Genomic DNA, 26,099 nt, shown 5'->3' with positions numbered 1-26,099 from the left:
ATATCCAACAAATACACATTTGAGAACTCTAGGTTTTAGCTTACTCACATTTCTAGTATGGACAAAAGAAACATATGAAACACTTTAGGGGGAATAATATAGAAATTTGTACATTGTGAAACCTCCAGATGACTTCTAAAATTAAGAATCCGCAAATGCATTTTATTAATAAGGTAGGCAGCTGAGAGAACTGCATTTCCCCAATAACTCTTAGGTAGATGTATGATGAACATTAGTGACCGAGTTATTTACAGTATGTGTCTATTTTTTCTTTCAGCAAACCCATTATGTTCACTGGTGTAAGCACAACTTGTCTGGTGAATTATCCTATTTGACTCCAAATAAGTACGAAACCCCTATCTATATATGTTGTACCATTGTCAGTTAACAGAATTTTAACTTTAGCATCAAACTGTGTGCATATCATTTTATGAAATAATTAGCAGTATGAAAACATGTCATTTTTTGCTTTCAACAGGTAAATCCATGTTAATCGAGTGTAACAGTTAATAAAAGTCACAAACTATCAATGATCAGATAAAGAGATATTCTGAGTAGGTCTCCACACATTAGAGTGAGTAGTCATAAAAGAAGTAGAACTTTTATTATTATTTAAATGATAAGAACTCCTTTTATGTTTACCAAGTTCACATTCATCATAAAATAAATAATCCATAAAAATTTTCTTAAATAAATTGTAATATAATTTTTTTAAAACAGAAAAAGAAGGGTGCCCTAATCGCCGATATAATTGTAATATTTGCATATTGACTTTTTTGTTCTCAATGGTGGCTTCATTCCCAATTAGATTCTGACTTCTGTCTAACTCATATAAGCTATTCTGTAGTCTATTAGTGTCAATTCTTTTTTATATTCGAAAATTCTAAAATATTCAATAATTAAGGAAAAATTCAATTTTACAATTTAAGTCTCGAGTAATGACACTAATAAATAACAGACTATTAAGAAAACTAAGCACATGTAAAACTAAAAACAGTGTAATAGTTGGGATACAATTAATGGAACCTATTCCAAATACAGGAGTGTATGGCCCATTTGCTATACAAACATTTTTTCCTTTAGTACAAGAAAAATAGGTTAGCAATTTAGTAGAAGAGTATGTCATGTGTCTGTTAGCTTCAGAATTTATAATCCAAATATCAGAAGTGAAAATAAGGAGAAAAAGAATATATAATTTTACCATATTTGATGCATCAATAGTTGTTGAAGAATTAAGTTGAGACTTAATACACTTAAGACTTCGAATCTCTTTGATTGAAAAAGTTCTAATTGTTGGTGTGTCAGATGTTTCACTTGTCTCAACCAAGTGTGTTTGAGCCCTTATAGGTCTTTTTTCCTTTTCTCATGACTTCTAGTGGGTCATCCATGCAATTTTCAGTAAGTTTCCTTTGTGTGTCTTGGCTTGCCGCAATAGTCATAATTCTGTTAGTCTTTGGAGTGATCAGACTGAACAATTAACCTAGATTTCTTAACTGATGCTATGTGGAGTATGGTCATTCTTCTACTTTCTTTTTGCTTAATATAAGAATAAGTGTGTTCTAATAAGAGAAGGAGATCCTTACAAAGTACCTGAGTCCGTATTTGATCATATTCGGTATTTAGATCAATCAAGAAATTATAAATCCATTCATTTTTTATTATTTTATGAAATTTGATAGCACATTCGAGGCAATCTCCCTGAAAATTTTGATAATAATTGAGTTCCTGTTATAGTCCACTAAATTCAGAAAAAAACTAAGAAATAGTCAACTCTCATTGTTTTGTGTTGTGAACCTTAATATGTAGTTAATAAATTGGGTGTCATTACCCACTTATGAGTATGTAAGAGACACTGCATTTCATATTTGTGTGGTAGTATTGAGCAACATATATATTCGGATAATATGAGGTTGCATGGACTTAATAAGGCAAGACATTACCAAAGAATTTTTGGATTCCCATACGTGATATTTCAGACTATTGACATCTGTTCGCATCACCAGTAATATAACTTTTCAATCCTCTAGTTTTGATAAATAGTAAATAGGATTTTGAGCAAACAAATAATTAATTCTATCAAGTTTTTCGGAACTTATTTGCAATGATCGGTTCTTAGAATTAGGGACCAGGAGTTTCTTTGCTTCTATCATATTTGAGTACTAGAAACAAGAAAAAAAATAATAACCAGTAATGAACTTTACTGGGGTAAAATAAACCTCCAAAACAACATAGAAGTCAAAAAAAATGTTGCGATACCGGAGAACAACACCATGAATATGAGAGGAATAATATCACAAAATCCAAAGCAGAAGAGGAGCAACACCGTGAATTCAGCAGTGAAAAATACTAGCCAGATCACGACCACCAAAGAACGGCGGCAAAAGAACCTGTGTGCGGTGGAACAAAGAAGCAAAACCAGCAGCTCGCATGAAAACCTGCATGCAGCTGAACTGAGAAGCAAAACAAGTAGGATCCTGCCGTGAAACCAGCAAAACCCGCACGCGAAGCAGCCTTTTGCATGAACGGTCGTGCGCAAATAAGAGCAGATAGGTCGGACAAGACCAAATCTTTGATGCGCGAAAGTGAGAGTCGTGCGCGAATGGATAGTGCGATGGAGAGAGCTATGCGCAAAGGAGAGAACTGGGTCGGGTTAGGCGTGCATGAAGAAGAAACACAAAGCGGCTGCTGCATGAAGGGCCGAACGAACAGCTGTGCGCAAAGGAGAGAGTCGTGCATGAAGCAAAACCAGTAGGAGAGATCTGGATTGGGTCTGGCAGGCGCGAAGAGGAAGTGTGAAGCAGCTGTTGTGATACCACTATGCGCGAATAGTCGGAGCAAGGCGATCGGGTAGGGCAGAGACACTCACTGGAGAAGGGTGGTAGGCCGGTGGTGAGGCTGTGATTCCGTTTGGGTGAGTGTTAAGAATATTCTAGGGTTTAAAAAAAAAACTCTAAATTTGAAATCCTTAAATACTCTTATTTTGCTCTAATACCATACAGAAATATGAGAAAAAATATTTACTTTATTTTTTACTACAATTTTGGTGTTACAGACGACACATATATATATACAAAATTTCCGAATACAAATAGAGAAATTACTCTTATAGTTGAGATTTTAAATAATTACAACATTATGAGAGAAATTAATGGTAAGAGTTACATAGGAAAATACTACAATATTTATGAAACAAAATATTTATATCAACACTTCTAATATAAAGACTATGTCATTCATGGTTATCTCACGCTTTTCACTTTCATAATTGACATGATGTAAAACCTGCAAGAAAAAGTTAGTAAAGAAAATTCTTCACAATACTCCCTTATGTGTTTCACTCTTAAACAGATTTGTCACTTCTCTCGTATTTTCACTCAGGATTTTGGCTTTTATCTTCTTCTAAGCTCACATTCTCAAGCCTTTTACCACTTTATTCTCTTCTTCAAGTTGCACTTCAAAATTGAAAACAACTCAATCAAGATAAACAAGCAGTTATTTATGTGGCACTTAAGAGAATTCTAATAAATGAAAAGATAAACAGTTAACACTATATGCAAATTGGATAAATAAGAACAGAATCTAAACACATGGGTTAAGGTGGGCGTATTTTTGTAAATTAATTAAAGTGATTACGTTGCAATTAACTACTTTTAGTATAATGGAAACAAGAGATATATGAAGAAGCGAAATTAAGAATGCAAGAAAACGGTTATGGACTAATGATAATAGAATTCAAATCACTCCTAATGAGAAATCTAAATATGCAAACCTATAATCTATTCGCAATCTAAGTTACGCTCTAAACAATAAAAACTATATTATTATGAGACAATATATTTGAAATGAATGCACTTTAACTAAGATATAATTGAAAGTTCAACGACCTAATGCTCAAAGAAATAGATAAGTTTGAATTTGCAATAGAAGTTGATTGTGGTATTTCTTTTCTTCCTTTTCTCTTTTTTTTTCTTAATTTGGCTAATAAGAACAGAATATGAAAGACAAAAAACACTTAATTGAAAAATAAGAACAAGGTTCAACAAGAATTAAAAATGTAAAGAATAGAAGTTGAATAGTCTAAACAAACAAGAACAAAAAGATAAACTTAGATAAATCAAACATAAAGAATACTTAGAGATTTATCAAAGGCCAAGGCTCTGATAGTAAATTGATATAGAACCTGTTGATCAAAGATTACATTCAGAATCCCACATATACATTTAATATAGATAATTCAGAACTCTAAACAAATCCTCCCCACCAAACCCATAACTAACCTGTAATTGAGAACTTGGGTGGTTAGGATGAAAGAAATAGGAGTGAATAAATGCGACAAGATAACTTGATAAGTTAATTCAATTTTTGATGAAACAAGAAGAATTAGAATTCTCGCTTGTCAAAGTTCTACCAAAGGCAATAAAATTCATTTAATAACCAAAGTATGTCATATTACATTGAAAATGAGATATTTATAACCTAAAATACCTAGAATTTTCCAAATGATCATAATTAGATTAGTTAGGAAAATAAGAACATAATTTAATTATTTAAGAAATGATCTAGGAAAACATAATATTAAATGATTTAGGAAAACATGATATTAAATGATTTAGGGAAACATAGTATTAAATTACCTAGAAAAACATGGATAGAATTTATGACCAAAATGATCCTAGACATTCATTTTAAATTCTGCCCGCACATTTGGACGAAATTAATGATTTTTTTTAGCTCTTTTGATTTTTCAAGCAATTCACATGTGTTAAGTTCTTGTTGTATCTATCTTTGTATAAAGACTTGGGAATATATATTTTAGATTTTTGGCTTGAAATCTTGTGATTTGAGCTGTTAGTATTGTAATTTATACTTCTATTTAATGTCTTTTGAACCCATGTCCTCATCATTCCCTCATTCTTCAAAAGGATTCGTCCTTGTATTTTCCAATCTCCCAATGATTGAGATATCTTGATACAAGCACCTGCCACACCGCCGCTAGTATTGCCATTAGAGAGTCACAATCTTGATGCTTTTCTACTATGCAATTACATAAATATGAGGAAAATGTGCCATCAAAGTGCCCCCTTCCAGCCGCTGACCTTTACATGGTCTAAGTCTATCCCTCCTTCCCATCTTCCACTATATACACTCCTGGAAATTATCTTTCCCTTGGGTGAACTTTTTCCACAAGCTTTTCCTGTGTGATCTTGAACTCTCTTTATGAACCAACTTGTATTGTCCATACCAAATTTTGCTACGATTATTTTCCTTCACATTGTTGTCGCATAACTATTTGTCTTGTAGAGCCTTATCCATCTCCTGCAAAGATCGCAAGTCCAAGCCACCAAATTATACCCTCGTCTCTCACCCGTGTCACCCCATAGGAACCTGTTCTGTGTGACTTCCAGTTTTGGAATGGTTAACCACACTTTTTGGAATGGTTAATAGAGACATGTAGTAAATAAGTAGGTTACCCAGGGTACTCTTGACGAGTGTAAGTCTACCCACTTTTGACAATAGACCCCTCTGTCGACCTGCCAACCTCTTCTCAAATTTATCCACCCACCCAGATCCTACATCCTTACCTCTTTGAAGTTAGCATCAAGAGGTGAATCCAAATACTTGATAGACAAATTGACAGATCAATTGTCCAAAGCCCTTGCCGTACTCACTTAATCACCTATTGACCCTAATCTCATCAATTCAGACTTAGCAAGGTTGATACTAAGCCCTAAAACCGCTTGGAAACCCATCAAGATACATCTAATGTTCAATAAAGCTCTCTTTTTTGGTTCACAAAAAAACATAATATCATCTGCAAAAAATAAATGTATTATCTCCTCAGCCCGATCCGTTATCCCCACTTTTAATTCTCTGAAAAGTCAGCTTTCCTTGGCTCTAGTAAGCATACCATTTAGGTCTTCCATCACCACTACGAAGAGCAAAGGAGATGATGAATTATCTTGCCTGAGTCCTCTAGGAGTTTTGAAGAAAGATGAAGGGCCTCCATTAACAACGATCGCGGAAGAAGTGGTGTTGATACAAGTCTTCATCCATCTCTTCCATTTCTCACCAAAACTCAGCCTCCAGAACATATAGTCAACAAATCTCCAGTTTACATTATCATAGGCCTTCTCCATGTCAAGCTTACACAGCACCCCTTCCCTTTTTCCGTATATCAACTCATCAACCACAAGGTTAATGGGCCTAAAATCCTTGATGTCCCGAGCCCGCTAAACTTTGCAGTGAGTATGAGAAAACAAGAATTAAGAGATTGAACAAAAGAGTTATTTCAAAAAAAAAAGAGATTGAACAAAAGAGAAAATATGATTTTACTTCCAAGTAAAATTTAATAGGCACTACTGAAGGGAAATTCAAATAATCCACTTGTCATCTTAACCGACAAATTGATCTGCATAACTTTTTACTGTAGCACAGGTTGTAGAGGAAATACTCACACCAACATGCAGATTAAGGTAAATGGCTTATTCCATGGAACTAGACACAATCTTTTATGTAGTAGGAGTAGACTTAAGCACAAAAGTATCTTCAGTTGTGAAAAAGCTGCGGTAGGCCCAAAAATACGCAGACAACACACAGGTTAAAGTGTGTACGTGTGTGCGTGTGTGTGTCTGGGAGAGAGAGAGAGAGAGTTCCGTCATGTGACTACTCCATGGAACAACTCAAAATGTTTTATGTAGCGGAAGGAGAAGACTCAAATGTTGCAAAAGAATACCTTCCATAGTAAATAAGCCACTTCTGGGACAAACTTACCTTTATTAATACCTTCGGCAATGTGCCTCATCTCTACTGGATTGGTTTTACAGGAATCCTTTAATTCGAGCCACAGCTAATTAATTATTGCCTTGGATGCTTTATATTTCAGTTAATTGCTTGCGTAGTTGGTTATTTTAAAAAAAAATTGCTTGCTTAGTTGGTCCTTCTGAAGTGCAGCAGTCTTGCTGCTGCTGCTGGCTTCTGGTTTATGTAACCTTTTGCTGCCTTTTTGTAAATTTGTGTATAGTAGTAGTGTCTTGTTTTTGGTTGGCTTGGTTTTGTTTTGGATGGTAAATTTTTGGGCAACTGAAGGTTTTTCTTTAAATCAATAAAATTATCCGTGGTTACCTTTCCCAAAAAAAAAAAAAAATTGCTCTCTTAGTTGGTTTCTGGATAGTATATGCTTGCCACTAAGCTGTCTTTGTTGTGCTTTACTTTTTGTAGAATTTGGCAAATCCAACTGCTTTGCTGTTGAGTGCTGTCACTATGTTGCGCCATTTGAAGCTTTATGATAAGGCTGATAGAATTCAAGATGCTATCCTCAATACGATCGCAGAGGGAAAGTACAGAACCGCTGACCTTGGGGGCTCTTCATCAACAACAGATTTTACGAAGGCTATCTGTGATCACCTTTAAAGATTTTTTTCAGCATATGGTTTGCGAACTGAAAATATTTTATTTTTTTTAGTTTTTTTCCTCAAGGGGAATAAGAGAGCATAACCTTGATGAATTTGGAGAAGCTTGTCCAGTTGAGTAACAACAGCAATGTGGATTATGGATATTTACAGAGAAATATAATCTGATGAAGATACTTCCTTTCCTGATCCATTGAATGTCTAAGAATGAACAAGACGGGACAGTCCTTGAAGCACTTTCTTATGGAAAATTGCTGGCCGTGCGTTTGTTTTGCTTATTCTTATTATTTTCTTTCCAACACAGAATAAATGAACGTCCCAATGCTAGCGTTTTGCCTTCAATCATTAATTAAATCTTTTTTTGAAATCTGATAGATCACAAGTTTTATAATATAAAATCTAGATCCAGATGTTTTTATTTTCTAAGTTGTTAGCTTTTTATTTTCTAAGTTATTATTATTATTTTTTTTTTGCAAAATCAAGAGTAACTAACATGTCTATTGGCAACAGTGCATGCTGGTTGGACTATTTTTTTTTTCGTTAAAAATTAATGTATAAATTATAATTTTTTTATTTATTAGTTTGGATTTAAATAAAATTTATCTTTAATTAAATTTAAATCATGTTTATTTTTTAAATATTTTGTAATTAGTGAGAGTTTATTTTTTAAAAAATTTGATTCATATTTATCTTTTACATTGTGATAAATTATTTTAAAAAAATTTGATTTAGATATAAGTTTATTTAAATGTATTTTAAATTGTTAAATTTGGAGTAAATGAAGTCAATAAAAATTTAAGTTTTCTTCACTTAAAAAAACTCAATAAATAGTATCATATACGATAAATACAATCTTTTGATTTACGGAATGTGACATATACGATAAAAAAAAAATTACAGGTTGAAGAATGAGTAAGTAAATTTTGCTTAAGGAGAAAAATTTCTTTTTGAAAATTAGAGAGAAGATTCCAAGAGATTTTAGAAAGAAGTACTCAAAGAAAATTAATTGCAGATTTTGATGAGACGTGCATCAAATAATTAAAAATGATAAAAAGTTCATCAATAATTAGATATTGGTGAGAAATGCATCAACAATTGAAAAAAAGTGTTTCAAAATATATAACAAAACATATTAGAGAGAGATGCTACAACAAGACAAATTTGGTTATTATAATTTTTACATTGAGAAAGAGTGTTGAAGATTAATGTAGAAATTATAATTTATTTTATTTATTAATTTAAATTCAAATAGAGTTTATCTTTAATTATATTTAAACTATATTCATTTTTAAATATCATGTAATTAGTGGGAGTTTATCTCTTAAGATATTTAGTTTATATTTATGTTTTAAATTGTGATAGATTATTTTTAAAAATTTTGATTTAAATATGAGCCTATTTAAAGTTATTTTAAGTTGTTAATTTTTGAGTTAATCAAGTTAATAAAAATTTAAATTTTCTTCACCTAGAGAAATCCAACGTTTTTTTGGTTGTATATAAATTTTAAGAAGCTTTAATTGAGTTTAGCATGTGCACGGTACATATGATGTCGGAAATATACAAGCCCGGTGCTTGGGGTTTAGTAATTTCATAAATTTTAAGTGCATAATTTTTCATTGTATTATTTTAGAATGTTTAAATTTATATTTTTTGTTCAACTTGTCATGTATTCTCAAAATGGATTTAAAGAAGCTATTCTCTTTTAGTTTCTTCTAATATTGTTAATCGTAGGTCTACATAATCACTAATGTGGTTATGTTTTCGTTATTTTTTTAAATGAATGTCCACCTAATTCTCATGTGACATTAAATATATAATCTAGTTTTATATTTTTTCATATAAAATAATATTAAAAATTAAAGAAAAAAAGATTAATTATTTGCGCAAGCCATGAGAGCTCTATTCGCCACATGAAGTCCCATCCCAATGGGGGTTGGTAAATTTAGTCACTAGATGATGTTGTATTGAAGGTTGCTTCCTCGACCTCCATCTTTTCTTGTGATTGTTGTTATATTAATTAATTCTTCATCTATAACTAGGTCCATTTTGGAGTCAACGGATTCGCTATAGGGATTGTTAATCGATTCTAAAAGACGTCAAAAAAGCTTCTTGCTGTTTCTTCTGCTTTTGGATATGCTTCTGATTTTGATGAGATGGTGGAGGAAGACAATAGGATACCTTGAAAAAAGTGGCAAATGAACTCTTGATTTTTGATCAATGGGGATCCTTTGAATATGATGAGAGTCCAAACAAAAAGGATCCTAAGAATCATAAAAGCTCCACTTAGGGATGTTATGAGGCGAATTCGAAAGAGTTTAGAACACTTAACCTGAAATTGTCCCGCCTGAATCATTATTTTCCTCTAGCCCAATCCCACTTTACTCTAAACTCGATTGTTTTATTAAAAAATTGCCATGGATCGATTTTGGGTTAGATGAAATCATGCAGATCTAGATGGGTCTTACCATCTCTAGCTCCAATTAAGTTGAAAACAATAATCCTAGTATTAACAGGGGTTCATTAATGATGGTGATAAGGTTTTAGGTTAACAATCACAGTGTCCATGCTAGCATTCAATAAGCTTAAATTAAATTATATTGCCGCATTTTCGTTAAAATAGAATTAAAACAAACGGTGTTAAAATAAATTTAGACACAAATTATAAAATAATATTTAAATTTTTTGAAATAGTAAATAAACAAGACTAGTTTTAACATAAAAACTAATAAAATAATAATGCATCCTCAATTCAAATATTGTGAAATTTTTTTGGTACTACTAAAATTTATATAATTCTACTTTCTTTTTTTGATCTATTTTTTAATAGAAGAGAAAAAACATGTTAAAGTGTACTTTTAAAGTTTTTAAAATATTGCATAAGTAAATTATTACTTAAAACTATTTTGCACTAATACAATATAATTAGAAGAATATGGAGAGAAAAGAAACATAGAGTACAACATCAATTGTTTGTACATGGAGAGAAAAGAAACATTGGTATTTATACTCTTTATAAATACTATTTTTATTTGTTAATATTTTATTAAATCTTATTGAGAATTCAGATGAAAAAGCATGTGATATTAAATCAAAATAAAAAAAAATATATTAAATAAAAATAGTCATAGTACAAAGATCTTATTATGTTTTTCAAAGAAATTTCAAAGGATCCTACAATGTCAAAATATATTTAGTATCTTTATCAATGGTTCTAAAATATGGATTACTATTTTAAAAGTTAAAATACTTCAAATGAATAATTATTTTTATTGTTATACCTAAACCCGTATATTGCCTCATTTAAGAAAATATTCTTTAGCTAAAATCATTACAAGAATCAACTATGTATAAACAGTAACTAATAGTCGAATAAAAGCGTTTTACATGACATTTATATCCCAAAAATGAAGAAACTTTAACTTAGTTACAATCCCAAGTCAAACCTAGTTATTGTCAACTAACTCATAAATTGTATAACAAACACATGAAATTTGAGTCTAATTTAATATTATTTTTTATCATGAATCTACTCCAGCTATTCTCTAAACTAAGATTCATATAGATGAAATGACAAATTATTGAAAATGAATTCATATGAAATTAGGCCAACTTATTATAAAAAGTGCTTACCATTTTATCTGTATCTCAAGTTGGTCTTCAACTCTCCTCATTAACCCCCTTATATCAATTAAAACCTTTTATGACATGCAACTCAGAAAGAACGCCATAAATTTTATAGTAGAGATTATTCTTGAAATGTTTTTCAAGTATACATGAAAATCTATGAAATAACTGAATTTTATCATGTAAAAGCTAAATCTTACCATCACATTTTTCTCTACTGTACTTTTCTTAAAGTTTTGTCATTTTACTTGGCCTAAAATTTACTTATCTATCGACTTAAGAGTTACTTTATGCAAACTAATATTATTTTTTTTCGTATTAAGCAAAATGGTAAACTATGTTCTTGCAAGACAAAAGAAAATCACACTTTTCTTATTTGCCTTAGCCCTTATAGATAACGTATGGAAATGACATAAAAAATCCATCTTGAATCTTTCAAAACGAACATTAATGCATATTATTCGATAACTTAGCATATTTTTATCTCCTTTTACTTTATTTTTTTCATACAACAGTTGACTTTAAGAAAACTTTTTAATAGAGTCTTGATATCGGTGTCTCTATAATGCATTGGCTGATATGATATTTTAGTATTGACAACCTTATATAACCAATCTAAAAGTGAAATAAGTTTGAGTTAGACTTCCTGTTAAATATTGTGAATCTTTTTTTAATAAAATTATGTAGATTTACAAACAGTTTAACATCTAAATAGTCAATAAATCCAGTTCTATATTAATTTGAGACTGCTTTGCGGTTCATTTCAAGAAGGACTTTTTTAGCTACATCTACGTATCCACTTTGTAGTCAACATTATTCATATTCACATGGCTTAGATTGCATGTTGTCAATAAGCCCAATACTTCATGTTATGAGGCTCATTAGGTAGCCTTATGGCCCATTAGGCATAGATTTTGTGGGCTTGTCTCTAAACATATTCTGTTTAGGGTTTTTTACAAAATTTTCTTGATTTTAAAAAAATAGGAACCTACCACATTTCTAGGGCCCAGACAGAGTGCAACTGGCAATAAAATGCGAGAAAGAGCCACATTTCTCAACATTAGGCAGCCAATGGGTTGGTGAGATCGAGACTACCCCATCGTCACTCCTCCCCTCCTATAAGAACTGGAATTGAGTATCAGATCTGCATCTACATCTAAACTCCCAATCTCTCTCTCTCTCTCTCTCTCTCTCTCTCTCTCGACCAGAAGCAACAAGCAATTCACAATGGTCTCCGAAGGGATTCTTCTGGGTATGGGCAACCCCCTTCTCGACATCTCAGCTGCTGTAGACGAAGCATTCCTGCAAAAGTACGTTTTCTTAAATCTTCTAACGCCAATTTTTTAAAGCTTCCTGTTCAAGCCTAGATCTCGCTGTTTATCTGCTCCTTACAATCCTAACCTAGGTAAATAATTTTTTGTTTTAACCTGGGTAGATGATTTGGATCTTGTTGCGTGGGATTCTTTTCTGTTTAATCTTCAAGCTAGTTAGACTATTGTGCGAATGCTTTGAAGGAAAATCATTTTTCCCCCGCTAAAGTTTGCAGCTCTTGTTTATTTGGCTGATGCGATAACAGTTCGATAACTTGAAAAATCGAATGCCCGGGAGGCCTGCCTAAAGAGTTATTTAGTTCGTCCATGTCGGTAGTTTTTCTGTGCATTGTTCTGGGTTGTCTGCTTCTTAGATTTGTTTCACTATGTTGATTGTAGGAGTTCCATTTGCTCTGTTTCTGTAAGTCGTTTGTTAGCAAAAGAAATCTTAAGTTAATGTTTCTCTGATCTACGCTGCCTAATATTCTTTGTTACATGTTGGACTTTTTCTTTCTTAAAATTATATGTTTCTGATGTGGCAGATACGATGTCAAGTTAAACAATGCGATTCTGGCAGAGGAGAAACACTTACCCATGTAAGCAGTTTCAGTCTTGTTCCAAGTTCAAGTTTTCTTTCTTTGCCTTTGCTTATAATTATTGATCCAGTAAATCTGGACGAGAGAAGAAAAAATTGGCTCATTTTTGTCGTCTGTGGATTTTCTTTCTTTAGTTATGTTGTGGGTTCGGCCCCATAAACTATCATTGTTCTGCTATTTGTTTGAAACTGCCTTCACCTGATTTATGTAAGATGGCTGTATCTTTCAAATCATGACTGGTAAGCTTTACCTCTCTATGAGCGTAGTATCAGAATCAATAGAAAATATTTGACAAAATCAAGTGGGCAAAGTGCTCAATGGAAAATTATACAAATGGTTATGGTGAATTAATTTGCTGGGGCATTTGGACCACTATATCTTTTAGGATCAATGTATCCTCCATTTTAGGGGGGAGGGGGGCTAGCCTTGTCCAAGGCTTACTCTAGGAGGTTTGAGTTTGGAGTGTCTTAATTAATCTACTTAATGCAGTAAATAGCCAACTGACTGAAGCCACTCTGTCAGTATGTCACTTCGTTTGGAACTGAAAGAGAACCCTCTTTCCCTGACGTGAGATTCAGATAGTCCTTTATTTTTTTCCTGTGGAGGTACAGGTGAACGGTAAATTGACATCTAATGAATGCTTCCCAGGTATGAAGAGATGACTGGCATGGACAATGTTGAGTACATTGCTGGAGGTAAATTATTGAATTCACCGATGTTTGGTTTTGAAGAACTGATTCTCTATGAATTTTGAATTGGTACATCACTGTTATCAAATTCTTTGAAATTTTCTGTGTTTTAGGTGCTACTCAAAATTCAATTAAAGTGGCTCAGGTATGCTGTCATTTTGTAAACATAAATAAGAGGAGTGAGAAGACAATTTTTTTACTAAAATTCATTGTTATACTAGAGTAACTTTGTCTTTGCCTCTCACAGTGGCTGCTTCAAGTTCCAGGGGCAACTAGTTACATGGGTTGCATTGGGAAAGACAAGTTTGGTGGGGAAATGAAGAAGAATGCCAAACTTGCTGGTGTAAATGTATGTTATTCCTCCTTTTCTGAATGTCACTGTTTATCCATAATGTATTATGCATAAACTAACAAATGCAACTTTTCTGCAAAAGAGACATGATGCTTCTTTTCCTTTCAGTATTTGTTCCCTCGTCTCTTGTTACCTTTAACCCAAAAAAAAAAAGCATTGACCCTGACCTTATTCCATGGTTTCTTATTTTTGTTTTTCCTGATTGCTAAAATTGATGGTATTGTCTAATCCACATTAAAATTCAGGTCCACTATTGTGAAGATGAGGTTGCACCTACTGGAACATGTGCTGTTTGTGTTGTAGGTGGTGAAAGGTGCACTTGACACATATTTACCTTATTAGAGATTGAATAAGTTAATGGGAGTGGTCCTAAATTTTTAGTCTGCTGGGCTATTGCTAAATATATAAACTGTCTTTCTAGGTCACTTATTGCAAATCTTTCGGCTGCAAATTGTTACAAATTTGAGCATTTGAAGAGGCCAGAGAACTGGGCACTTGGTATTTCCTGTCTTTTTAATTTCTGGTTTCTAGCTTTGCCATACTGATGTTTTAGTTGATCTTTTGCATAGCTTGTGAATATTGTTTGAATGATTAGGATGGCCAATTTAGTTTTGGCCCTTTATTGGTTACATATTCTATTCATGACATGAGATTTATATTTCCAGTTGAAAAGGCCAAGTTTATCTACATTGCTGGATTCTTTCTCACCGTATCCCCAGAATCCATACAGCTTGTTGCTGAACATGCAGCTAAAAATAACAAGGTCTATAATGTGACATGTGACTGGAACATACTCCTTTCTGGTTCTTGTTTTATTGGCTTTTGCATAAGAGGCCTGACATATTTCCAATAATTGTAGGTCTTCACAATGAACCTCTCTGCTCCATTTATCTGTGAGTTTTTCAAGGATGCGCAGGAAAAAGCTTTGCCGTAAGCATTTTACATTGCACAACATTCAAATGTGTATTTTTCCTGTGTTTAATTTTAGTTTTCTCAAAAAAGTCTGTCTATACACATGCACATGTTAAAATAGAGCATGCCTTATTATGTGGTGTTCAGATATATGGATTTTGTCTTTGGCAATGAGACAGAAGCAAGAACTTTCTCAAGAGTTCATGGCTGGGAGGTAATGGCTATTGAGAATTTAGGAATTCTATTGAACTGTCAAATTATTTTTTAATAATAATCTTTTAGAGGTTTATTTGTCTAGACTGATGATATTGAGGAGATAGCTCTGAAGATTTCCCAGTGGCCTAAAGCATCAGGAACGTACAAGAGAACTACTCTTATAACTCAGGGAGCAGATCCTGTGGTTGTTGCTGAGGATGGGAAGGTGAAGAAGTTCCCTGTGATACCTCTACCAAAAGAAAAACTTGTTGACACGAATGGAGCAGGTATTTGAATTCCCCTCTCTCTTGAAAGTCTGAGTTGGGATGGAAAATTTCCGAACTATGAAGAATACAAACGGAACGTGTGTTTTTTTCTTTTCCCACAGGTGATGCATTTGTTGGAGGGTTTCTTTCACAATTGGTTCAGGGAAATCCCATTGAGGAATGTGTGAGGGCTGGCATATACGCGTCCAATGTCATCATCCAAAGGTCTGGCTGCACATACCCAGAAAAGCCTGATTTTAACTAAGTTGTTTCCTTCCCCCTCCCCATGCTGCTATCGAGAAATTTTGCTTGTTGAGAAACTTATTTCTGGTATTTAGATTTGTTTGTTGTTGATTATGTGCTGGTCATCAGTAAGGCTGAGTAGGCTCAATGGTGCTATTATCTGAACGGGATTTGATCCCTGAGAGGAAAAAGGAAAAGAAAATAACAGTTTTTATTTGATACTGAATGTAACTATAACTCAGGCTCGAGATATCACAAATTCATGAATAGCTGCCTGAGGCTATTGTTCATGATGGGTGTTTGTTTTTTATGATCCTAAGGATTCTGCATCAGTATCTTCTGTTTGCTGGTATGTTTGACTGGGAATGCAATGCTAAAATATGCATCCTGGATTTTTAGGATTTATCATAATGGTCCTGATTCTTATATCCATTCCAAGTATTTGATTATATGTGCTTGCGCTAGAGAATCCTGTAGCCTCCAGGTTAACATGATCTAATTATGGTCGATGAAACTATGACCACTTTTGAAAAAGAAAGCTCTTTGCACACTGGAAAAAAGATGCATGGATTAAAACATGTAATTAATTAATGTGGGGCGTGGATGTTAGAGGTTAGTTGTGCCCTTTAATTTTCTCAAGTGCATTGACAAGGGCAATGGACTTGGGTTACGTTGTCCATGAATTTGAGAGTGGGGTACATGAGCATATTGGGTGCATGACCTGTCACAAGGACTACTTAAAACCATAGATTGATTGGTCGTTGAGCACGCCATGCCATGGTTTATCCCTAATTTTATCACTATATTGTATGTGAGAGCTGCATGTCCTTGTCATTAAGTTGTAGCAAGACTGTTATCTTTCAATTGATCAAGTCAATATGAGAAAAAGGTTCCAAGTAGAGAGCCAAGTTATCATTGATTATTAGATTATGTAAGGAATCAAATTTAATTCGAAAACTGAAAGGAATTGAGAGAATTTTAATAAGATCAAAAGCGAGATCAACAGTGCTATGGAGAGTTCGAAAGAGAGATGCAAGAAGCAGGAAATCTAAAAAATATGAAAAAATGACATTTTATTCTATTGATGACAGAAGAAAAGTATTTATACAAGGGCATAAACTCACAAAAATTACAAATATAATCTTATATCTCTAATAATTACAACTATACCAGAATATTTATTCTAATAGTCTATCTCAAGCTAGAGTATATAGATTATGGATACCAAACTTGACAATAACATGTTGAAATTGAGACGTAAGAAACTCTTTTATAAAGTAGTTAACAAGTCATCATTGTTAGTGCTCGATACTTAGCCTCAGAAGAAGATTGATAAATAGTTTACTACTTTTTGATCTTTCAAGAAATAAGAAAATCTTTAAAAAAAATGCAAAAGTTGGTGAGGGACTTGCGAGAATCAGCACAAGAAATTCTATTAGAATCACTAAAGGATGTAAAGAAGAATGTGTAGGATAAAAAAGACTTTGACTAGGAGTATCTTTGAGACACTACAGAACTCGGTGAACAACTTGTAAATGCACCATAATGGGAGCAACTAGAAACTGTGAAAGTTGTTGAATTGCATAACTAATATCAAGTCGAGTATCGATAAACTATTAAAGTTTACCAACAAGTTGCCTGTAAACAATGGTATCAGTAGGAGGAGAACCATCTTGTTTAACTAGCTTTGTAGAAGAAACTAAGAGAGTAGACACTCGCTTGCAGCCCAAAAAACCTGTGTCCTTCAACAAGTCTAAAATAAATTTTCTTTGAAAAATATTGAGACCTTCTACTGACTAAAGAATTTTAAGTCCTAAGAAGAACTTCAACTCACCAATATCTTTTATTTTCAACTCAGCATGAAGAAAATCCTTTAGTGATTGAATTTCAGCTAAACTGTCACTTGCATGAATGAGATCATCCACATATATCAAGAAAGTAATAAATGAAAAACCTGAGTGTTTAAGAAACCAGGAGGATTCTGAACTACCTTGTACAAAGCCATTCTTTGTTAATGCAACAGTTAAACGAAAATGTTACTGCCAACTGACTTATTTAAGACCATAAAGATTCTTATTAAGTTTTTATACATGTTTATTAGTTATTATGAAACCAAGGGGAAGAGTCATGTATACTTCATCCTTTAAGTCACCATGAAGAAATGCATTGTTAATATCAAGTTGATGCAAATACCAACCCTTATCAGCAGCCACTGCTAACAAGGTGCAAATAGTAGTCATTTTCGCAACTAGAGAAAAAGTGTCCAAAAAATCAATCTTGGATCGTTGAATGTAGCGTTTAGCCACCAATTAGGTTTTATACTATTTGATTAAGCCATCAACTTTTCTTTTAATCTTATACAATCACTTACAATCGATTGATATTTTTTCAGGAGATAAATCAACTAACTCCTAGGTACTGTTCTCTTTTAAGGCCTTAATCTCAACAAGCATTGCCTCTTTCTAATATTGGAAATTTATGGTTTGATGATAAGTCTTAGGTTTGGTATCTTATGATATAGCAAAAATAAAGGGCTTGTGTGTAGGGTCCAAATTTGGGTACAAAAGTGAATGTGAAATACAGTGCAGAGTTGATGTGGAATTGATGCAAGACTTAAGAACATACAAGTAATAATCATTCAAATGAGATGGTTGTCGTGTAGACCTATTGGATTTTTTAAGTGGTAATTGGTTATGAATAATAGGTTCTATTGTATCAAAAGGTGATGAAGCATGTATAACAGGTTGAGTAATTTGTTCAAGCATAGAATTAAAGGAAACAGAATCGGAAGGAGATTACAAAGGAACATTACCAGAGTGAATTGATTCAGGTGAGCTGCCCAAGTCTGCATTGTCTCGATGCTGTAAAGATTGAGGTTGATCAATGTACCCAATCATCAAGTCATCAACACGAGGAAATACAAACAAATTGGAATCGTTATTTGTAGAAGAGCTTAATGGAAAGATGTGTTTAATAAAATGTACATAAGGGGAGACAGACTTTATGAGTTTTAATATTGTATACCTTATACCCTTTAACACGGGAAGGGTATCCAATAAAGACATTTGGTAGCTTTGTGATCAAACTTAGACTTCCTAGCATTAACATTGGATACATAGCACAAACACCCAAAAAAATTTAGATGTTTATACTTAGGAACATAATGAAATAATAATTCAAAGAGAGTCCTATTATTGATGACTGGAGAAGGCAACAGGTTTATTAAATAAACTGCATGCAACATACTGTTCACCTAAAACTTTTTAGGCAAATTGGCTTGAAACATCAGGGACCTTGCCACGTTCATAATATGTTAATGTTTTCGTTTTACCATACCATTATGTTATGGTGTGCATGGGCAAGAACATTAATGTATGACCCCTTGCATAAAAATCAGACATCTTAAATTCTTGGCTATTGTTGGTCTGAACACATTTAATCTTTGCATTACTTCTCCTTTTGTCTTCATGAGATACAACTATGTGTACCGACTCTTGTCATATACAATAGTGAAAAAATAATAATGTCCATATATAGAGGGAGTAGATAAAGGACCCTAGATATCAATGTGCACAAAATTAAAAGAAAGATTACCCACTGAATTGCTAATAGGAAATGAAAGTCGTATTTTGCTTTAAGAAATGACAAACATCACAAATAAAGGAGGTACAAGGAGTAATAAAATAATCTATTTGATGTATAACATGTAGTCCTTGTGTAGAAGGGTGACCAAGACGAAAATGCCACAGATTGTGGTAATTAACATTATTGGTATACTAAGGAGAATTAAAATTGGTAATAGAACAAGCAAAAGGATTGGACTAAATAACATTCACAAAATTGACATTATTTATCTTTGGTGCATCAAGATAATATAGTCCCTGCCTCTCTTTAACTGAACCAATTTTTCTCTTGGTGTGGGCATCTTAAATAACACAACTACTGTCATGAAAGGTCAAAGAACAAAGGGAATTTGTTATCAGTCTACTCACAGAAATCAGGGTTAAGAGTTAAGTGAGGTGTGTATAATGCAGTATAAAGAACTAGCATAGGTGAAATATGAACATCACCTATACGTGTAACAAGGATTGTTTGGGAATTAAGAAGTGTTGACATGAATATTTGGTTGCCTAAATAATGTGATATTTTTTTTTATATAGCTTTTACTATTAATTTCTTATAATTATTCAAAATCCCTATTATGAGGAAAATTTTCTTATTTGTACTTAAGAATTTTTGTATATATATGAGTCATTTGTAACACCAAATATAGAGTGGAAATAAAGTAAATATTTTTTTCTATATTTCTACATGGTATTAGAGTAGAGTAAGGTTATTTTAGGGTTTTATTTTTAGAGTTTCTTTCAAAATCCTAGAATCTTCTCATCAGCCACCCAAAACAAAGGGATAGTCTCACCAGGCGGCCGGCCGCCCTACTCTAGCGACTATCTCTACCCTACCCAACCTACTTGCTCTGCTAAACTTCAGCGATTCAAGCGGCATTTAGCGTGCAGCTCTCTAGTTTGCGTTCTCAACTCATCTAGTTCGCGTACCATATGCATCTACTCCTCTGCACACAACCCTCTGCTTGCTCTGTCTGCTTGCAGTGGTTCGTGCGGCATTTCACGCGCAACCCTCTGCTTTACATTTTGATCCGTCCGCTTACAGCTATTCACGCTACTTCTTTCTCTGGTTCGTGCTTTGAGCCTCTCGTTCGCATAAGACACCAGTTTGCGCACAAACAACTTTGCAGATCCAACTTTGCTGCCTGACTCGATTGGTTTTCTGGGATTCGCGTGGTTGCGTGCAATTGTTATCCTCCCAACCGCGCATGGTCGTGATCTACCTTCCCTTGGCACGCAAATAACATCTGTTTCCGGAGCTTAAGTGCGTTGTTGAGGTGAACCACTTCCAAGCTGATTTGAGCCATTTTTTGGAGCTGATTTGAGCTGTTTTTGCTATTCAACAAATATGGTTCCAGTTTGTAGAAATTTTGGCATCTTTGATAATGACATGAGTTAAGAGACTGTTAATTTCAAGTTCGGGTTACTCTTCATCAACTATTGGCACGTCAAAAATGGTAAACTCAAGTATTACTCATTTCCCTATTGTTTCCAATTCTAATACTTAGATTATAGATTCTGAAGATAACAGACACATGACTGGTTCTTCTAAAGATTTTCTGACCTATTTTTCTTGTACTCAATGAGAAAATATATGTGTCGTTGATGGATCATACACTCTTGTATCTGGAACAAGTGCCGTTAATTATACTATGACCATTCTACTAACTTCAGTTTTCATGTGCCTAGTTTTGCTAACAGTCTCTTATCCATTAGTGCCCTTATTAGAGATCTTAACTGTAAAATTGAATTTTTTTCTTACCATTTTGTCCTTCAAGATCTTCAAACATGAAAGACGATTAACACGGGTAGACTACTGGATGATTTATATGTGTTAAATAGAAGTCAAAACTTCATTGAAAATCAAGCTGGCTTCGGAGATACGGATGTCAATAGAAAAATTCTATAATTGCATCGACGGTTAAGATATCTTTCTTTCTTTACTTTAGAAAAATTATATATCACATTGTTTAAAATTTTTTTTTATGGATTTCTTATTTTGTGATGCATGTGAACTAGTGAAACATAGAAGGAGTTCATATAATGTAAATAACTATAGAAGTCCTACTATTTTTATGACCATTCATTCTAATATTTGGGAACCTACTCAGAATATATTTTTATTTGTTTATAGATGATTTGTTATTTTCATTTACTGCTATATTAAATTAATATGAATTTATTTGTTGAAAGCTAAAAGTGATGTATTCCTATGCTTTTAATCATTTCATAAAATGGTTAGTACTCAGTTTGATACTCAAATTAAAATTCTAAGATTAAAATTTTAAGATCAGACAATGGTACAGAATATATAAATGGTGGATTTCGTACCTACTTGAAATCTTGTAGGATAATTCATCAGATAAATTGTGCTTATACTAGTGAACATAGTGAGGTTGCTGAAAGAAAAAACACATATTAGACGTAGCTCGGTCACTAATGTTCACTATGTATAAGGTGTAACAGTCTGAGCCCCAATATCGGTGGGTATAGACGTTAGCACAATATTTTCAACTAGCGAAACAGATAAATATTAAATATGCAGCAGAACTATACTTTAATACACATACCTTGTGATATGATAATTATTTATTTATAAATAATTAAGCCATTTAAATTAATTTAAAAATTTAAAATAGAAACTAATAAAATTTTCTTCACAATCTTCTATTGATCTTGGACTTATTTTTTATTTCCACTCACTTGTACATATTAAACTTCTTTTAGTATGATTCAACTTCTATTAACCATATTGAATTTTGATCAAAGATGGGCGGGGGTATGTATGTCCATCTCCATACCTATTGTTTTAACAAAAATATAAATTTACACCTGCTTATATCTGAATCTGAGTAGAAAATTATTTGAAAATATTTAAATAAATAGTTAAACTTTAATTAAAAAATTTAAAGTATTAATCAAAATATAAATATAAATTAAAATAATATTTATTAATTAAAATATGATATTTTTAATAAAATTGAAAATAAAAATAAAATGCCATTAATCTTATGTAACAAGGAGAAACGTGGATATATTATTAAATTCATATTTTCTTATGTTTGTTTTGGATTTATAATTTTTATTTACAGAGTCTTATATCTCATTAATTATGAATTTTTAACATTTTTACTAAATAATACTTTTTTAAAAAAATAATTTAGTCATACAAATTTAAATCAGACAATAAAATATATTATACTTCAACATTTAGTGTTATTTTGATTTTATATTATATTTAATTTATCTAAATTAAATTTATAAATAGTTAATTAATACGTAAATTAATTATTATTAATTAATAAATGTTGATAAATTATAGTTATTAAGCTAAAATTAAAATTATAAAACTTTGACAAAGTTAAAATTAGTATTGTTGATGGTTTATTTTTTTAACACTAGTCTTTAAGTGTTTTGAGAAAAAAAATGTATGGTTAATTTGAAAAATCAATTTTCAACTAAATTAATATAATATTTTTTGTTTTAAATATTTTAGTTTTGCGGCGTGCCACTGTGATCGGAGCAAAATACCATTGCAAGCCCAATTATGAAGCCGAACCCAAGGCCACATGACGTTTTTCAATGCCGCCTCCGCTCTCTCCCAAGTCCAACATAGGCAACCAAAAATCCCCTACTACAAGAACCCATAAAGAAAGAGAGAGTGGTTCTGCGAATCAGAACGGAAGAAAGAAAACCAGAGGTCAAGAACCGCCATGAGCGATCACCACCATCACCCGAGTCTGAGTCACCTTCGAACCACCTCCCAGCTATTGAAGCAAACAACATCGTCCTTCAAATCGCATCCAATCGCATTTTTCTTCCTCTCCCTCCTTCTATTCTCCTTCCGCTCCTTCGTCGATCACTGCTCCCTCCTCCTCACCTCATTCATAGACCGTGACCCTTCTCTCCACGCACTGCTTTCCCGTCTACCCCTTAACTCGAATCCGAACGCTGACACGCGCCATAGTTTCCCCTCCACGCGCCACCACTATCGCCCCCACCGCCGTCCACCTTTTCTCCACCTCACGCGCGTCGGGACCCTCGACGACGACTTCTTCTCTACCGAAGACGAAGACCCCCATCGCCGCTCCATCCTCGGCTTCCCCTTTCAATCTCCGCCGAATGGCACGGCTGTATTTCTCTCTGGCTTTCACCCTTCTACGGGCTTTTCACAATCTATCCCCGACAACGGCCTTCTACTGCATCGGATCATCCGTCCTGATGTCGTTTTTAGATACCCATCTGTTGAGAGCGGTGATGAGAATGAGAAAGAAACAGATTACGATGATCCTAATCGTCATCTTGACCGGGAAAATGATTATCAAGAGGAAAAGAACGGAAAAGAATTGGAGAAAATTGTGGATTTCAGGATGTTCTTGAAGGGGTTAGAGCTGGGTCGACGAGACGCCGCGGCTTTGTTCTTTCTGGTGAGTTTCTTGTCCGCTGCTTATGGGTGGGTGATTCTAGGGTTTACAGCGATATATTCATGGGTTTTAGGAGTCGTGTTTGTTACCGTGATAAACGATCTAATTGGTAGGTTTTGTTCATTTTTTGGGATTGTTTGGGATGGGTCAAGATTAGGACTGAAGAGAGTAACTGGTTTCATATTGATGAGGTGGGCAGTAAGAGACGCATTGACCCAGCTCTTGGGACTATGGTATTTCGGCGAGATTGAGGATCAGTACTCTTTTCTGAGGCTCTTTGTGAGACTGAAATTAATGCCCTTTTCCGTTATGTCACCGTGGATTCGAGGTTTTGAGAAGGAGACTTCAGGGTTCTTGTTTACTTGGTTTTTGCTGGATACTTTTGTGGGGTTCGTATTTGCAGTGGATGCTTGGGTTGCCATTGTGGATTCGAGGAGGACTGGGAGGGAGATAGTGAAGGAAGGTTGTTATTTGATATCCACCATGTTAAATCAGGCTATACAGCTCAAGTGTTTTGAAGCTATCCTTTGTGGGTCATTTGCAAGGTGGATATTGGCCCGGGTCTTTTGGAAATATTTTGCTGCAGTTTTTCAGTCAGCCATGGAGGTTTACTTCATGGTGGCTTGGTTGATATTTTACTTAGCCGCAAGGTGTAAGGATGCACATATGGAAGGAAGAAGATTTGGCAGAAGAGAGTTGGAAGGCTTGGTTGATGGCCAGAGATGATACTAATGGTAGTCAGTGATGGTCCTGGTTTGCAAGAGATTACTTCAGTTGTAATGCTAAAACTAGCGATCAGACAGTGCTATGTGTTCTCATGTTTTGCTTTCCTGATGGTTCAGCACTGCCATTGTTTTGGTATGGTCACCAACCATGTGTTGTATGTATTTGTCATGAGGCAATATACTTTTTTGTGTATATTATCCACGAGAATGCTTGTCTATATTTCATTGCCATCATTGTTTTCAAACTCCTTGTGGGTAACCCTTCGATTGGTGACCGTGCTATGCAGTGAGAATGGTATTCATTTAACTCATTCTAAATATTCAGCATGTTGTTGTACTACATAACTTTTTCCTTCTGTGTGGCATCTGGTTGTTTTGGATAAATTTAGCTTTTCAATGGATTTATAGACTATGATGGATTTCCTGAAGTTTATATTGTCCTGTGATGTACTAACTTTTCATTTTGATATATCATGCTTGAGGGAAAATAAGGAAGAGAGCGAATTTGGTGAGATAGGCTGTGGGCAAACCAATCATTATAGAGTAACTATTGTGAATTTTGGGAAGAAGTGCATCTTATTTGAATGTATAAACAAAAAACTATGGATAGAACTTTTATTGGACATTATAATGGATGGTAGGTTGGTGTTTCTGAGGTTACAAACTCCATAATGGAAGGTACACTGCCATGGTAGCATTTTACAAACTCAATATCATAAGTTATCTGCTGGAGATAAATTTCTGAGGCTTGTTTGGTTTAAACTTGCAACATCTAGAGTATGATTTTTCTGAAAAAGCATCACCACTATGATAGTAGCACTATGCTGAAAGATCACTCTTATTTTAGACATTGATTCATAAACTTGTGAACTTCAATTAGAAATGCCTTTGGAATCTTGATTTGATTTTGCCGTAGTGCTTGGCTAATAAAGTCACAAAGAGGAGGATCCTGAATTTGTTTAGTTAACATTGTGGCAGTTCAAGTGCACCAGTGAGGTGTTTAGTTAACATGATCACGGGTGACCTTGAACAAGTTCTGGGAAAATGGGAAGCTCTGAGTATGAATGCATTCAATGGCTTGAGGTTCCAGGATTTCTTTCAGCAATTAAGAAACAGATTGAGTACGCAAATAAGCATGAAGTCAACATAAGGTTATCTGGGCAAAAACTGACTGCAGTACCATGGCATGCTGAGAAAAGTAATCCTAGGCTTTGTAGAGCATTTAGGAAAGTTGAAGTTTGGTTTTTGTTTCCTGAGCAGACATACAGCCATCAAATGTCATCTGTGAATTGTTCGCAATTTTGTTTCGTTTGATGGGGCCCTCCTTTTGAGAGATTTGTGTTTTTGTAGCTTCTTGAGGTGGACAGTGAGCTTTTCCCTGATAATGGGTCAGGAGGACCATAAACGCTCAGGGGAATATTCTGGCTTAGTCTTATTTTTTTGAGCATGCTTGGTTCTACTTGGGTTCCAGCATCATATTTAATGAAGGAGATTGTTTGGAGCTTGCTGGGACATTTACCCTCAGTAAAGACCGTGGAACAGAGAGAAAATAGATTAGAACAGAAGAACAAAGGGAGCTCAAAGAAGAAACCGAGAGGAGAGAAAGAGTTGAGAGGAAATGTTGAAATTATATTTAAAGTACTTCTTACCATGCACATATCTTCGAGAGTATTGAATTTATATACAAGAATAAAAAGCTGAAATTCCATGAATCGGCTGGAATTGCCGGAA

At 33.8% G+C, this 26,099-nt stretch overlaps 4 protein-coding genes across 4 annotated transcripts; 2 read left to right on the top strand and 2 right to left on the bottom strand.

The window, feature by feature from the left end:
* Nucleotides 1-5,879: 5,879 nt before the first annotated feature.
* Nucleotides 5,880-6,802, bottom strand: LOC148252835 (secreted RxLR effector protein 78-like). The gene is made up of 2 exons (XM_088210386.1): nt 6,734-6,802; nt 5,880-6,230 (listed from the first exon to the last, which is right to left on the bottom strand). Exons 1-2 carry the CDS (start codon nt 6,800-6,802, stop codon nt 5,880-5,882), a joined length of 420 nt encoding a protein of 139 aa, XP_088066512.1.
* Nucleotides 6,803-12,094: 5,292 nt separating this feature from the next.
* Nucleotides 12,095-15,886, top strand: ADK2 (adenosine kinase 2). The gene is made up of 12 exons (XM_022037685.2): nt 12,095-12,343; nt 12,886-12,939; nt 13,588-13,634; nt 13,742-13,773; nt 13,876-13,977; nt 14,226-14,293; nt 14,402-14,478; nt 14,646-14,743; nt 14,840-14,910; nt 15,040-15,106; nt 15,191-15,374; nt 15,476-15,886. Exons 1-12 carry the CDS (start codon nt 12,261-12,263, stop codon nt 15,616-15,618), a joined length of 1,026 nt encoding a protein of 341 aa, XP_021893377.1. The 5' UTR covers nt 12,095-12,260; the 3' UTR covers nt 15,619-15,886.
* Nucleotides 15,887-17,212: 1,326 nt separating this feature from the next.
* On the bottom strand, nt 17,213-17,836 carry LOC148252834 (uncharacterized). Its single transcript, XM_088210385.1, has 3 exons — nt 17,710-17,836; nt 17,431-17,550; nt 17,213-17,349 (listed from the first exon to the last, which is right to left on the bottom strand). The coding sequence occupies exons 1-3, from the start codon at nt 17,834-17,836 to the stop codon at nt 17,213-17,215; spliced, it is 384 nt and encodes a 127-aa protein (XP_088066511.1).
* A 4,898-nt stretch (nt 17,837-22,734) lies between these two features.
* LOC110811261 (uncharacterized) lies at nt 22,735-24,675 on the top strand. Its single transcript, XM_022037687.2, has one exon. It carries the CDS (start codon nt 22,933-22,935, stop codon nt 24,367-24,369), a length of 1,437 nt encoding a protein of 478 aa, XP_021893379.2. The 5' UTR covers nt 22,735-22,932; the 3' UTR covers nt 24,370-24,675.
* Nucleotides 24,676-26,099: the final 1,424 nt, after the last annotated feature.

This window comes from Carica papaya, chromosome 8 (assembly GCF_054855325.1).
Source record: "Carica papaya isolate Zhongbai chromosome 8, ASM5485532v1, whole genome shotgun sequence".
NCBI classification, from domain to species: domain Eukaryota; kingdom Viridiplantae; phylum Streptophyta; class Magnoliopsida; order Brassicales; family Caricaceae; genus Carica; species Carica papaya.
This window is presented reverse-complemented; position numbering and strand designations above follow the sequence as displayed.

Excerpts from the sequence above, each read along its gene's own strand:
- LOC148252834 (XM_088210385.1), bottom strand. The coding sequence starts at position 17,836 with ATGACTACTATTTGCACCTTGTTAGCAGTGGCTGCTGATAAGGGTTGG. Across the intron at positions 17,551-17,709 it reads ATACATGACTCTTCCCCTTG|GTTTTTCATTTATTACTTTC; the intron begins GTTTCATAATAA and ends TTAAACACTCAG. Across the intron at positions 17,350-17,430 it reads GTTGAAAATAAAAGATATTG|ACTTGTTGAAGGACACAGGT; the intron begins GTGAGTTGAAGT and ends AATTTATTTTAG.
- LOC148252835 (XM_088210386.1), bottom strand. The coding sequence starts at position 6,802 with ATGAGGCACATTGCCGAAGGTATTAATAAAGGTAAGTTTGTCCCAGAA. Across the intron at positions 6,231-6,733 it reads TGGCTTATTTACTATGGAAG|CGGGCTCGGGACATCAAGGA; the intron begins GTATTCTTTTGC and ends TGCAAAGTTTAG.
- ADK2 (XM_022037685.2), top strand. The coding sequence starts at position 12,261 with ATGGTCTCCGAAGGGATTCTTCTGGGTATGGGCAACCCCCTTCTCGAC. Across the intron at positions 14,294-14,401 it reads TGTGTTGTAGGTGGTGAAAG|GTCACTTATTGCAAATCTTT; the intron begins GTGCACTTGACA and ends CTGTCTTTCTAG. Across the intron at positions 15,375-15,475 it reads TGTTGACACGAATGGAGCAG|GTGATGCATTTGTTGGAGGG; the intron begins GTATTTGAATTC and ends CTTTTCCCACAG.
- LOC110811261 (XM_022037687.2), top strand. The coding sequence starts at position 22,933 with ATGAGCGATCACCACCATCACCCGAGTCTGAGTCACCTTCGAACCACC.